Genomic DNA, 14,686 nt, shown 5'->3' on the forward strand with positions numbered 1-14,686 from the left:
TATGATTGACTTAGGCGAGAAATCGGAACAGTTTGGAGGCCACCCGTTTCTTTCGTACTAGTAAACTCCCATAGTTCAAAGCGACGCTAAGCACTCTGGGATTTTCTGAATTCGTCTATTCCAAGAGAGACTCATCGCCTCCTAGCACAATCAGGAAGGATCTAGTCTTCAAACGAATGGATGGATGGATGCTGGAGCCCTTTTTTTCTTTTTTCTTCTTCGTCTTTGTTAGGGGTTCACGTGTCAACCATGGTTGGCGCTGCAGTGTAACACTCTCAACCGCCGTTGAGTTCAACTGTGGTCGACTCAACCGTGGTTGAGAGCGCTGTGTAACTATATAGGGTATTAGGCCCGGTTTCACCAACGCCGGTTAACTTTGAACCGTGATTAAGGGTTGCTAAAACCTGAACCCAACACTCAACGCTTTTTTTACAAACTTTAGTTTGCGACGTGATGAATGTTTCAATGACACAAACTCCCTTTATATAGTGAAGCAGAAGCGAGCGTCAAATTCAAGCTAAGTGACCGTCGATCTCGGTTCAGATGTTAATCGGCGCTGGTAAAACCGGGCCTTAGTATAAGTCTAGTTATGGGTGGTTTTAGGGAGGGTTTTAGGGAGGGTTTTAGGGTATAGGCTTGCGTGCATCTAGCAAGTTGCACGACTTCAACAGGTATATTCTACAGAAGACTCCATTTCGGGGGGTACGATCTGGAACAGTGTTTCAGAAGCACGGTTACCTGAACTTTCAGGAAACCTGAAGCCTGTGAAGTTAAAACAGGGGTGTTTCAACCCTTAAACGTGCCGAAAGGTATAAAAAATTACTGCGCAGTCCCATTATGGGGTTGCCAGTCCTACCCGAAATACAATCACCCGAATTAACGCAGTTAATGAAACGAAACTTTCCGTGACTCTTGCACAGGGACAGTCAAGAACACTCACAAGAACATACTCAACTCAAGGACAGTTCTGCGCAGAAACAACTGCGAATTTTATCTCCGAACATATTTCATAGTCAGCAATATACAAGAGCAAAATTTTTACCTTTATTGCGTGCCTATAAATGCAAGTATATATCACAATGAAGAAAACCGTAAGCAACATTGAAAATTGTGCTCGTGTAAAGAGGGTGTCTTCCGCTACTTCCTTTTTTGTATAAGGTGGAGCTAACTTTGAATAAAGTTCAAGCACACAGTCCCACTTACTATATCGACTAAATAACTTTGGATCAACTATGGTCTACACTATTTACACAGTCCTTTGTGCGTGCGAAACTATCTCGTGTCCAACAATATTCCTAGAACCTACGTGACTGCCGTATAGCACTAAAAACCGAACTACCACGGTGTGACTGTTGTAGCTATTGTCACTCACTACTGCACACGAAAGAAAGAAAAAAAAAGTGCGTAAAATAGATGATGTTTTGCCTGTACAACAAAATAAAGTAGAGGTTACAAAATGTACAACAAAAAATCACATGCAGGCTGTGAAAAAAAAATGTGACACAGTTCTGCCACAATTGTTGGACACCATCCCGATTGGCTGAAAAGTCATGACGTGTGGCGATGGGGTTGCATGATGGCTCCAAAGGCAACCAATCATCGTTTGGGACGGCATCAGAAAAGATGGAGGAGTCTTTATATGACCTAAGCGTCTGCAGTTAGGGTCTAACGCATCCAGAGTATTGCTTCACATACATTCGACAGGATAATAGTCACAATATACAGGGTGTTACCCTATAAAAGTCTACCCGTGCCGCCATGCCGTATTCGCCAATTACTCAATGCAGGTGGCAAATTGTGCGATCTTTATATAAAGCTCATAATGACATTTAATCTTGGTAAATTTCAAAGTGATTGAGTGCCGCAGCACGAAGTTATAACTCAAAACGTGCAATTCCCACAGTCAAAACAAACAAGATGGCGGCGCTGAGAAGGGCACTTGACATGCTGCTTCCCACACGACAACGTGTCGCATATCCTGTCAGGTGGATGGAACTGCAGTTTTCATTTCGCTTTCGTGTAACTGTCGTATTTTGCTCAGAAGTAAGCAACGTGAGGAACGAAAAATGACTACGCATACTCAGCAGACGACACCCAAAACAGATGTCGTCTGCTAACTGAGAGGCGCCATCTTGGCTGTTTTGACTACGGGAACCTCACGTTTTGTGCTATAACTTCGCTTTACGGTGCTCAATCACTTCGATATTTACCATGATGAAATGTCCTTATGAGTTTTATACGTAGGTAACATATTGTACCGCCCGCATTGAGTAATTGGCGAGCACGGCATGCCGGCGCGGGTAGACTTTTATAGGGTAACACCCTGTACAACTTTCTATGGCAGCTATATCGATACTCTAATAGTGTACGTTCTATCTACAAATATACTCTAAAAATTTCTTCTCCACAAACGCCGTCTGGCGGAGCGCAGCGCGGACTTTGAAAAACGAAACAGCTAGCGTCCTGGGATGATTCGTGATGAGGCATCGCGCAAGGGCATTCTACGTGGGCAATGAAACACTCATTAGCAGAAGATAAGGCAATAAGCTTGCTGCTATCGTCACTATATGTCGCTAACGTCGGGGCGGAATGAGATAACTTGTGCTTTGATTGCGCAACACAAGATGGCTGACACATACGTGACGTCGAACAGCGCTTGCATAACTCTTAGCAAGGCAAAAGACTAACATGATGGGGTCTTAAATGCATCAAAATGGCGACGTGTGTCGGTGATATCGATGACAATGACGATAAAAATTCGAGAATGGAACATCAGTGTACACTCATGACCACAGTTAACTGGAACAGGTTAGCTGCCCAGGCGTGCGCGTCTATTTGGGCGTGTAACATATTAAACGCGGGCGATTCCTCGATACTGCTGTACGCGTACGTGTCGTGGTACTTTTCGAAAGATCTCGAACCTCAGACTTCATCCGCGTATTTACCGTACTAAAATGCAGATCCCTGCCGCCTCGATACACACACATGTTCCGTGCATAGTTATGGATACTTAAAGTACACAACGTGTGATACAAATATACATCCGCCCAATCGCAGTCAGTCGCAGAAGTTACGTCAGTTCTCGGCTGTATCGTCCGTTCTTTGCCATGGCCCAGGAGAACTGTACGATGGGCTATAATTATACAGTGGGCTAGTTATCGTGACACACAACTTGATGGAACAATGATGATGGCCTGAAAAGTCCATGATGTCACAGGCACAAGTTGAATAACCTGCGCCTGCGGGTCATGGATCTTGCCGTACAGGTCATATAGCACATATAGTTACAGATCAAGGAATGTCTCGTGGGCTTCATTTCCTTTGGCTTCGACGGTTGTGGCCTTGCTTGGCTTCAACCAGGGCGCACGCTATCTCGTACAGCCATTTGTACTGGGTCTGGAATAAAGACACACCATTGAGAGAAGCGGTATTCTACGAGCGTGACAGTGTTTTATGGAAGTACCATAAGATTCCGCTAGCCCCGTGACCGATTCCATGTACTTGTACGGGTCCTTGTTCTCACAGAGAAGCCACCTTGGCCCTCACAATATACGCTCTGCAAGTAGGTTACGCCGCCGGACAAAGTCGCAGTCTAGGGGAATCTGGGAATTTTTTTCGTCCAATCCAATGAAAAAAAAAATGCGAATGTAGGTTGGCAACACTGGACCATGCGAACGAGGCTTAGCCCGAGACTCGTGAGACGCTTGGGTCAGGCTATCACGGCTGAGTACCTCAAAGTTCCTATAGTCTCTCGATTCCTTCAAAACGTATAGTCTCACCACTATCTAACAGTGCAGTCAGTTGAAACACAAAATGCTTGAAAGATGAAAGTCACTGAAAAGGTTAGCCAGCTGTAGGGATCGAACCCACATCTTCTGGATTGCCGGTCCAGGGCTCTACCAATTGAGCTAAGCTAACACGCCTCTCCAGCGACTTTCAGGGTGCGTCATCTGAAGGGACGACAAACCAGCCACTCACCCTCCTTTCACTCTTACATTGGACTGGCAATCCAGAAGATGTGGGTTCGATCCCTACAGCTGGCTAACCTTTTCAGTGACTTTCATCTTTCATCGTTGATTTCTTAGGCTATTTGAGGCTTTGTTTGTATCTGTCCCTTCTATGTTGTTCCAGCCTCAGAACATCAGTTTATCTCTTGTACAAAATGCTTGGCCGTACCAGATGTGGAATAAAGGTAGGTCTGTGTTCCCTCACAGTCCTCGCGGCCATAAGTATATCCACCTTGCGCTCCGCTTTCAGCTGGTCGGACAGGAAGGACGCCGCGCAGAAGAGGCCACACGCCGTGGCACCGTTACTGCAAGGACAGCATAATCTTGGAAGGTCTTCAGGCAACAATGGAGACTAACGAGAGTAAACGAAACTAACAAGCAAGACACTATAGTAGGCGTTTTCGAAGTCTTGTTCTGCCAGTGCTCCACTTTGCCCAGGAGCTTGAGCAGCAGTTCCACGGACGGAGGGGACAGTTCTCCCTTGTGCCACCCCTGTAGCTGGAACAGCTTCACGATACGGGACTTTGGAGACTGCACAGGTAAGAACGTACCGAGACTCTCAGCGCCGCCTTCTTGTAGGTGCCCTGTCCTGGACTGTCCGCCATATACGTACCTTGGCTGTGTTCTTTACTTTGAATTTTCTTAGCAAGACGCCGCTTGTAGAGTCATTAGACACGTGGTCTATCCGCAGGTGTCTATGGTGCATGCAGCCGGTCTGTGGCCAGAACTGCGGACATGACTGCGGGACATAGTTGATTTTTAGATGAAATTGTGTATGTCAGCAAGGAATCAAGAATGTGAACACCGTACGTCATCTTTTGGTTCAATGTCATTGAGCAAGACGATCGTTTGGGAGCCAGAGTCGTAAACCAGCTGCCAGAAGTCTTCGACGGTGATTAGAAGAGGGTACTGCGTGGCGATGTATTGTTTTCTCTTTGCGTATCCCTGCAATAATGTCCACATACAGTCTTAACTTCACCATTTCCGCGGTACAAAAAGAAGCAATATACGTAAGTACAGTAGTTGGTGGACGCAGCAAACGGAGTACCGTATGCTTACGTTAGCGTAAACCGCATTTATGTAGATGGATGAGGCTCCAGCGCCCAGAACCGGTCGACCAGTATCGTCTGCATGGGATATATCACGAGTTACCGAAGATAATTCGATTTTGCACTACGCCCAAGCAGCACAATGTACTGAGTCGAGTTGCAATAGGGGTGGACGGGTAGGTGTAAGGCCTTGAACAGCCTCGTGTAACTAAAGAACATTGATAAGACGCATACCGTCCACCCCTATTGCACTAGCCTTTCAGTACATTGTGCTCCTTGGGACAAGTCTTAGAGGGCTGAAATTTACCTGGTAAGATTTCGATGGATCGATTCTTGAGCCGGTTGTCAGGTGTAAGAGCGAATTTGCAGAGCTCTTGAGATAGCGGTGGGGATAGTTGCTTCAGTTTCTACGTGGGTAAAAATTACCGTTAGATAAAAGGGCCGTATGATGAGCTGGAGAAAACGCGTCAAAAGTGTCTTACATCATACTGAAGTTCGAGGTCGGTTTTCTTGCAGTCCGGTTTTTCTTGGCGAATACGATTGAAGTATGGAATGATCAGCTCCTGGTGCTTTCTGGTGGGCTCGGCAAACAGACGGTCCAATAAAGCTTCGTGAACGAATTGGTACTGTTCCTGAAAGTCACAATGAAAGCACGCGTGCGTGGACGTTGCAGAAATGTCTTCAGGAGTGGCACCCGCATCCTCATATTAGATTTACCAGAGTTTCGACAAGATTGACTCTCTGCTGGCGAAGCTTGTAGAGCAGACCCATGACGTCAACCCGTTTTTCGGCATTCGCCATCGCCAGTGCCATGTCCAAGAGGACGATCGTACCAGTACGTCCGACGCCAGCACTACAAACAGAAGTTCCGGTTCAGTCCTCTTACAACTATACTGTCGACACCAGTCTGAGCCCGCTTATAACGATGTTGTGAACATCAGTGTGTATGTTTCGCTTCAACGGAGTTGTAAACGTCGTATTCTGCCTTGCGTCAATGAAACGTGGTGCCAATTTTTTTGCTATTTTTTGGCGCAATGGCTGTGATGCGCAAAACTGGGTAGCGAGTGGTCCAGTGCTTTAGACAATGGTCTATGGTCTACTAAGATGACTTTCGGCCTACTCCCACTATTTGTGAGGTTCTACACAGTTTGTTACAGCTGAACTGCATTTGCGCAGTTAGGCAGCGCAAAAGTTCACACTGTACCACTCAGGAATGAGGCAGATACGCCGTGTCTACTCGGCATATTTCACTTTGCTAGGACTGAGTTAGGACACACATATGTTAGGACAGTGTTTATTCTGTTGGCAATGACAAAGACCAGATTTAACCGCATGTCCAAAAACTACAGGAGCTGCATTGCCCTGGTGTACTTCGTCCTATTCGACCATAAGCTGCAAAATGGTCTCAACCGAAGCAGACCACAGCAATGGCGTCTGCTTGGTTCGATGTCGTCTGCCAACAACGCACTTTTCTCGATATACAGTAGACGCTGTACTTTCGCTCACCTGCAATGCAACAAAAGCGGCGCCTTGCTAGAAGGAGCGGTAGCCTTCGCCAAGTCCAAGACTTCCATCAGAGAGAACGGGTAAGCCGGCACCCCGTGATCGGGCCAGGCCGTGAAATGAAACTGTTTCACCACCCGCTTTGCAGCTGCTCCAGACTGTAAGGAAGACACAGTGGTTCACGTGATCACGCGGCGGTCCCGTTACTTTCTATTGGCTATCCTGTTAGTGACGCATGTGACTGCACCCGAAAGGTTCCTGCTTTCCTGAACGCTTTATTGCTTTCCGGGCGTGCTGTTGAGGGGAAAGGGGGACCAGATTTCGTCTGTCCCGTGCCGATATTTACATGAAAGTAACTGCAAAGGAAACCCGCTGATGGCACCGCTGGTTCCGGGATTCGAAACCGAATCACCTGCACATCTTGTCTCGTTGGGCCGGATAACAAATAAAAGGCGAGAGAAGGAAACTTATGCACGACAACATGGCAGCGGCATAGATGTGATGTAAATGTACCTGGATATAAGAACATGACTATATCGTTTAAAGGGACGGTCGCACCCGGAAGCCCATCTATGAAACCGATACCAGTGTGTTCGGCATTAGAGTCACTAAATAGGGGCAGAGTAGCGACACTGAGCCACGCCGGCGAGCGAGCCCGCCATCTTGAGTCCGGCGAGGCTTCATTGCCTAGCAATGGGACACCAATCTCCTTCTTCGCCGAAGAACAGCGCAGTCGAGCCAGCCCGCAACCGCGGAAACAGATTTTGGAAGGAGGGGACTCAATATGGACGGCGCGTTCTTGGAAAGGGAAAACACGTGACACGATCAGCCCAATCGCAGACATCGAACGGCGGGTCCGGCGCGGAAAAGGAATGCGTACCCCTGTAATGTACCCCTATTTAGCGACTCCATTTAGCGACTCCATTTAGCGACTCCATTTAGCGACTCCATTTAGCGACTCCATTTAGCGACTCCATTTAGCGACTCCATTTAGCGACTCCATTTAGCGACTCCATTTAGCGACTCCATTTAGTGACTCCATTTAGTGACTCCATTTAGTGACTCCATTTAGTGACTCCATTTAGTGACTCCATTTAGTGACTCCATTTAGTGACTCCATTTAGTGACTCTATTTAGTGACTCTATTTAGTGACTCTATTTAGTGACTCTATTTAGTGACTCTATTCAGCATCGGCCGACAATCTACACGGCTGATTTTTTTCGTCCGAAAAGTGCTTAGATAATAACGAAACGAATTTTGAAGATCGGCGCTGCTTCTACGGCGGGAGCTCCGGCGGCGTGACGTCACAGCCTAAGTGGAGGAGTGAGAGTGCGGCGCTCAGAGGAGGAAAGGCGCCGTCCAAACGCACGGAACTCCATGAGACGACCGCACGGCGACGCGGTATTCCTTTTCTCAAGGTCGCACCCTCATTGGTTCTTATGGAGTGACGTTTTCTCTTTTTCTGAGAGAGGGAAATCCGGAACACTCTCAACATCCGGAGTCTGCTCTTGTCATGTATTCCATCAAATAGCGGTCAAGCTATGCCACTATATCACGTGGGATTTTCGATGCCTTAGCCAGTGGTCCACGAGCTTGTTTCAGTTCCATTTTTACTTCTCTCCTTTCTTCTGCATAAGTGTTAGTGACGGACATACATGGCTGTCGACGTCGGTGGGCCCTATAAAGCTTGCGCTTCAATATAAAGAAAATACACGAACCTTATGAAGTTTGAAGCTTCGAATAGTGTAGTCTACGAAGACATCCTCCGAGATGAGGGTGACCATGATGTCGCCGTACTTGCAACAGGATTCTGGCCAATAGCGTTCCACCTTGCGCTACACATTTCGAAAAAGGGGAGGTTTCAGAAATCACTTTCGTCATTTTTTTATATTGTCGGATGGAGTTGTACAAATAAGGAGATAACAAAGAGGGGACGGAATTAGTGCGGGAGATTAATGAGACAGGAACTCACAGAGACGTCGGTTATCTTGAGCGCCTTGAGAGCCAGAAGAAAGCAGAGATTAGAAAAAAGAAGAGATAAGATAAGCAAAGAAGAAGAAGAAAGATGTGCCAGTTTGAATAATAGATAGTGACATTCCTGGATCCATGCCAACCGTTTTACTGGAAGGTACTATTTTTCCAGGACAGACCTCATGGCCCGTGGGGTGAGAGGTGTCTTATCGCAGCATCTTTATCAATAACTCTTAACAGAAGGGATGCTACCTTCGTAAGGTTAGGAAACATTAATCAAGTTAATGTTAAGTTGTTGTTGTTATAAGGTTAAGCAAGGTAACAGATGTACCGAAGGGGCCACATGTGAGACCCAAGGTAAGCGGAGCCTTGCTGGGAACCATCATGCCAAGGGTACTCAAAACACATTCTTAATCCTAGTGCTTCCAACGCAGTGACCTTTTACGATAGATTGACTTCCATAGCAAAGACTAGAATAAGGCCATGGAAACACACATGTCACGTTGCAAATGTTCGTGATACCAAGAACTGGTGCATGTTTGTACCTGTGTGTGGATCTGCTCTGCTAATGAGCAACTAACAAGAGCACGCTGATAACAAAACGTCATTAATGTGGAAATGAGACTGCTACAATCATGCTTCCATATCCGGCAGAAAACATTGATGTCACGGGTAAGCTATTTGTGTGTCCATTCAAGTAGAACAGACACGCAGACGCGTGTGCTAGCTGCATCTGTTGAATAGTTGGAGGTTTCCCTGTATTGGCTATGGGCGCAACCGCTGCAGTAACAGTTAATTGGCGCACCCTAGGGCGGTTAATTCGCTTAATTAGCTTCCAGGAATTACGTCCTAATTGATGCGAACGTGTAGGAACGTGCATGTTTCGTGACATTCATGTTTTGCGATGAGGAGACAAAGAATTTAATAAGTACAGTGACGTGTGAAAATGGCATTGATGCCCCCTTGACAGATCAATGCATTTCACCCGTAATCACAGTCTCAGAATTAAACTAAAAAAAAAGGGGGGGTAAGTTGGGAAGTAATTGCAGCCTGTATAGTCCCCTATATGTTGTAATTATATGCTCCCCATTTTAGCTCCTGACCCTGAATTTTACTCACCAGCACAAAAGTCCCTAAATTTGGTACTATAAACTTTCATGCATTTAGTCCCAAACAGCCCACCAACGCTTTGACCATTTTGGACGTAATAGGAATTTGATCGTTATTGTGAAGGGGCCCATTATTTCATTCCCCACATCACCACCAGCGACGGGGTAGAGTATCGCCCCCTGGTGATGAATCTCCCCTGTTGTTGTTGTTTAGTCCTAAAAAGGACTAAAAGGTGATAATTTTCTCTCAGGGTGCAAGAAGTGCGAACTCTAATCCTGTCGTGGCATGGACGACGTCCCCGTGCGGTCACTTTGATTAGACGCCGTACCGAAGCATGCTTTCCTAACGGGTGAATAGACCTCTACCTGTTTGTAAACAAGTGACGTCATATAGTGTTCGACAGCGCCACCAATTTGGTAGAGTCGAACTACGTTCAAAGCTAGTGGCGAACAAGGTCGCGCCCGAAAGCCACGTTCTTGAGGGGATTGCGATGGTCTCTGAAAGGGACGCGATTTTCGGTCCTATACTTTTCTTTCAATAGGAGGCAGCGAACCATTTCCCATTCGTGGAACCCAGCCCTCCCCTTCCGATCTGTTTCGGTTTCGGTCTGTCTACCAATGTTATGATGACGTTTCTCGGGTAGAGGTTTATTGCACTCGAAATGTATAATTTTTATTCTACCTTTCCATCTTCGATTAAGTTTGCTGCCATGATGAACTTGGTAATTTCTTCTTGCCAAATGAGACGCCAGAAGTCAGCTACTGTCTTTTCGACGGGACCTGCGTTTCGTGAGAAGTGAGAATACAGTCTCGTAAAATTGTTGGTCAAACACTCGGCGCAGTACGAGGTTACCTTGAGTACAGATGTAGGCCTTCGGTCTGTCGTATCCCTAAAAGGGCGTTATTATTATTATTTTTTAATAGCAGCAGGGTTACGATCAATTAACATAACTTACGCTGATGTAGTTTGCATTGATGTAGTCAGAATGGGGATCATTCTTGAACGGATGCAAAATCACCCGTGTGTCATCGTCTGCAAAGAACGCGTCTCGTCAACGCACCAATCAGAGACGTGGGAAGCGGGTGTATAAGTACTTACAAGGCAGAAGGTCCGAATATCTGTTCTTATTTTTATTTTCCTGTTTTTGGCCCACCGTCCATGGTTTGAGTTGCCCAGTTTTTAGGGTCTGAAAAAAATAAATAAATAAGACACACGGACAATGTTAGTGTTTCGCGTGTTGTGGCTCGAGACTAGGTTAGTAACAGACTGTCTTCTGTTAAAGTGACACTGCGAACAAAAATTATGCTCGCGTTATTTCGTAGTGTAAATCAGGCTCGCGCAACGACTTAGTACGCAAAATACTATTGGCAACGAGGAATTGTAACAAGTAAATGGTAAGTAAGAGAGAGTCTTGGAGGCTGTATGGGTTGTGTTTGTCCTTAGATGGAGCCAGCCTCGGCTCGTATGCCTATCTATAAATGGCGTCAATACGGGCTTCTGCGAATAAAAGAAACGCAGAACTTCACAGTTTCTGGATCCTTTTCGCAACGGTGCGCGTCTCCGCTCCCCGGCCCACGTTGGAAGATCGCCAGTAGCTGCGGTGAGAAGGCGGAAATCGACCTTCGAGTTGCAACGTTGCCAGATGTGTGTCCTATATGACGAGATATTGCTAGAAATTAATTTTATGGTACTTCCGCGTCACACACACACACACACACAAAAAAAAAAGGAAAATGGGACAGTGTGAGCTGGGACACGCATAAATTCGGTACGATGCCTTTTGGCTCTTAAGGTATTCTCTTCAATTCAATTCATTTATTCCATTAAAATGAAAATGCTCAAGAGACGAAACGTATATAAGTAGTGGCACTTTAACGTCCGAGTTACTACCAGTGACGATTACGTATAGCTTTCTTCTCTTTGTTTCAAAATGTGTCGCATTTAATTGTTCCGTAACGCTTCTTCTGCTTTTTTAAACAGCGACCTCAGAGTCACACTTCCGTGAGGGAGCAACGAAACGTAATACGGGGCACAGCGTGTGAAACGAGCCGCCGCCACCGCCGGAAAAGCGCGCGCGCGCGAGCTACTTTCCGCGGCGCCTCCTGAACATCACGCGTCGGAAGAGTCCGCCCCTCCTCGTTTGCACAAAAGAAAAAAAAACGTGCAAGGAGTCTTAGAAACGCTAATATAAATCAATACAAATCAATTATTTTTCCTTTTTCGGAAGCGCGCTTCCCAACGCCCACATATTAAACGAGCGATGTAGAGAAAAATAAAGAAGCCGTTTGCGTTGAAAGCCGGGGAACTGACGCGTGCGCGCGCGCGGGCGGGCGTTCTTCGAAAGCGGACGCGTCGAAGCGAGATGGGAAACAGCTTCTACCGTTTCGTCATCACGACGAGCCGATCTTGTTCCAAGAGCGCGACCCGCACATACGATGTGAAGGGAACCAGGGGGGAAGAGCAGAAAGTTTTCGAACATATGTTGCTGTGACGTGATGCGAAAAAATCTTACTTTAGTTCGTGTGTTTTTGTGCGAGTCCCCGAAGTAAGTGCGTTGTTGGCGGTAAGAAGGTTTTGAGCGTTGCAAAGTGCTGGAAAGTGTTGAAGTAAACGAGGCTACTGTACTTGTCATAAATGACAAGTGTTGCGGGGAGAATTGGGGAGGCAAAACTAAAACAAGTTTTTCGATAAAACTGACAAAACAGGTTCTGTGTCGTGGTTGTCTCTTTGTGTATTCCCAGTCTCAGGGTTTTATGCTATGGAAGTTCATTGATTACTTCAAAACACGACGTTCGTACGCGAGGAGATTATACCGATGGCCACTAGATTACAGTAGGATTCAGTAGGATACAGTAGGATACAGTAGGATACAGTAGGATACAGTAGGTTACAGTAGGTTACAGTAGGTTACAGTAGGTTACAGTAGGTTACAGTAGGATACAGTAGGATACAGTAGGATACAGTAGGATACAGTAGGATACAGTAGGATACAGTAGGATACAGTAGGATACAGTAGGATACAGTAGGATACAGTAGGATACAGTAGGTTACAGTAGGTTACAGTAGGTTACAGTAGGTTACAGTAGGTTACAGTAGGTTACAGTAGGATTCAGTAGGATTCAGTAGGATTCAGTAGGATTCAGTAGGATTCAGTAGAATTCAGTAGAATTCAGTAGAATTCAGTAGAATTCAGTAGGATTCAGTAGAATTCAGTAGAATTCAGTAGGATTCAGTAGAATTCAGTAGGATTCAGTAGAATTCAGTAGGATTCAGTAGAATTCAGTAGGATTCAGTAGGATTCAGTAGGATACATACTCCATGTCATTAGTTATCATTTATCTGTTGTTGTTGTTGTTTTTTCTCGATATCCTGGTGTGTTTGATAAACCAAATAGTAATCTTTTCCACTCCACTCTAAATTCACGTCCTATTCCACTGACGTTCTGCAAGTTCAGCTGTAGGCAGGGGCGTATCCAAAGTAAGGGGGGGGGAACTAATGTGTAACCTATAGTGTGTGTGTTTTTTAGGGGGCAATAGCATCCCCCCCTCCCCCCTGGATCCGCAACTGCCTGTAGTGACTCAGATTCCGTGTCATTACATCCTTTTGTCGAAAGCAACCTTCAGTGCTGGGTTGTGACAAACAGAACGTGCTTCCGAATAAAACGGTCTCGTATAGGGCGTGAAAGTCACTTCCTGTCTTACCGACAACTGCTCTTGAAATCCTCCCGATTCTTTCATGGAAGCCACGTAGCGTTCGAGGTCTTCCAGAGGAACCACGTGTTGCTTCTCAGATCCAGGTGGCGCCTCGTATTTCTGTATCACCAACGTCATCTTTACCGAGCCCTCTTGCTTTACTTTCTCTGCAGACCGATAATTAGACAACTATAGAGACACACAGGGACAAGATAGGTAGATATGAATGCAGCGATTTTTCTTTTTTTTTTTTTTTTGCGTTCGGCAGGAAAGACAACGGACGGGAATACGGACCGCAACGATTGGTGCAACTACAGTGAACCCCCGATAATCTGACATACGCGCTTTACGACCATACTCTTGGGGAACAATGCTGTGAAACCTCTGCAAATCCCCCCGTTAATATGACAATTCCGCATTATGACCAACATTTTCGGGAACGACCATGGTCATAATAACGAGGGTTCACTGTATACATAGAAGCGATGTTCCAACATCTTCGTTGAGTATAACGCATTTGGACTACCGGCTGGGAAGAGATCCAAGACGCTTTAGATCTCTTACCAGTTTAGACCGAACAGAACCGCTTTAATCATGCTTTACCGTGCGCATGACGCGCAGATTTCGGCGACTAAAGGCATGTTCCGAACATATAGCGGCGCGCTAATATAGCGCTACAAAACAGCGCACAAAAACAGCGCTCACTGTTATTGGACGGCTCACACTTGCAAAGCGGCGCTAAGTGCAATAATTTAGCAGACGTTCGGTGGTTTCCGGTCTCTCTCATCATGGCACTGTAGTGAAAATACTGATTCGAGAAGCATGGGTACCGCGCGGATACTGTCAATAGAGTTTTAGCGTACCGTATACGCTATTGCCTTTGCGTGCGATGCATTAAAACTCACTAATGTTATCCGCGCTCACCTCTTTCTTCGACCGCTAATTATACCCCTGCCACAGTGACGTCACAGAGCTCGTTAAATCGCGCATCTAGAAAACTGGAAAGTATAACCGGACCAAACCGGTTCTTCCATACCGGTCTTGCTTCCATTGATGGTAAGTTTATTGCTGTTGCTCTGCTGGTTGTTGTTCTGTTCCTTGACAACCGACGTCATCTTGTACTTGCGGCTGAAATTACACACAAAGGCACAGATTGCGTTATACGCACCGAGTAAACTAAGTAGTTAAAAAAAAGACTACTATACTGAGTAGTTTAAAAGTATTTACAGCCTGTAGCTCGTCGCTTGGGTCAAAACACTCCGATTCCAGGCAGAGCTGCGTTATTGCCAGGTTTTTTCGGGTGGAGAAAAGAAAGAAAAAAACTATTTCACTTCATCTTCTATAGCTCACGTG

At 45.9% G+C, this 14,686-nt stretch overlaps 1 protein-coding gene across 7 annotated transcripts in view; it reads right to left on the reverse strand.

Moving 5' to 3' along the window:
* Nucleotides 1-222: 222 nt before the first annotated feature.
* Nucleotides 223-14,686, reverse strand: part of LOC135390751 (receptor-type tyrosine-protein phosphatase mu-like) — a 36,145-nt gene continuing 21,681 nt past the window's right edge. For 3 of the 7 annotated variants that reach the window (XM_064620609.1, XM_064620610.1, XM_064620608.1), the window contains exons 2-20: nucleotides 14,561-14,608; nucleotides 14,370-14,461; nucleotides 13,343-13,500; nucleotides 10,740-10,827; nucleotides 10,597-10,673; nucleotides 10,494-10,530; nucleotides 10,323-10,420; nucleotides 8,533-8,556; nucleotides 8,279-8,395; nucleotides 6,563-6,717; nucleotides 5,774-5,909; nucleotides 5,539-5,688; nucleotides 5,364-5,463; nucleotides 5,067-5,134; nucleotides 4,818-4,952; nucleotides 4,621-4,746; nucleotides 4,384-4,538; nucleotides 4,177-4,312; nucleotides 223-3,396 (exon numbers count right to left, since the gene is read on the reverse strand). In XM_064620609.1, the coding sequence (XP_064476679.1) occupies nucleotides 3,313-3,396; nucleotides 4,177-4,312; nucleotides 4,384-4,538; nucleotides 4,621-4,746; nucleotides 4,818-4,952; nucleotides 5,067-5,134; nucleotides 5,364-5,463; nucleotides 5,539-5,688; nucleotides 5,774-5,909; nucleotides 6,563-6,717; nucleotides 8,279-8,395; nucleotides 8,533-8,556; nucleotides 10,323-10,420; nucleotides 10,494-10,530; nucleotides 10,597-10,673; nucleotides 10,740-10,827; nucleotides 13,343-13,500; nucleotides 14,370-14,448 (1,923 nt within the window). In that variant the 5' untranslated portion in view covers nucleotides 14,449-14,461; nucleotides 14,561-14,608 and the 3' untranslated portion in view covers nucleotides 223-3,312. The remainder of the gene's footprint in view (nucleotides 3,397-4,176; nucleotides 4,313-4,383; nucleotides 4,539-4,620; nucleotides 4,747-4,817; nucleotides 4,953-5,066; nucleotides 5,135-5,363; nucleotides 5,464-5,538; nucleotides 5,689-5,773; nucleotides 5,910-6,562; nucleotides 6,718-8,278; nucleotides 8,396-8,532; nucleotides 8,557-10,322; nucleotides 10,421-10,493; nucleotides 10,531-10,596; nucleotides 10,674-10,739; nucleotides 10,828-13,342; nucleotides 13,501-14,369; nucleotides 14,462-14,560; nucleotides 14,609-14,686) is intronic. The other 4 variants (XM_064620612.1, XM_064620613.1, XM_064620611.1 and 1 more) reach the window with 2 other exon arrangements.

This window comes from Ornithodoros turicata, chromosome 4 (genome assembly GCF_037126465.1).
Source record: "Ornithodoros turicata isolate Travis chromosome 4, ASM3712646v1, whole genome shotgun sequence".
Lineage (NCBI taxonomy): Eukaryota > Metazoa > Arthropoda > Arachnida > Ixodida > Argasidae > Ornithodoros > Ornithodoros turicata.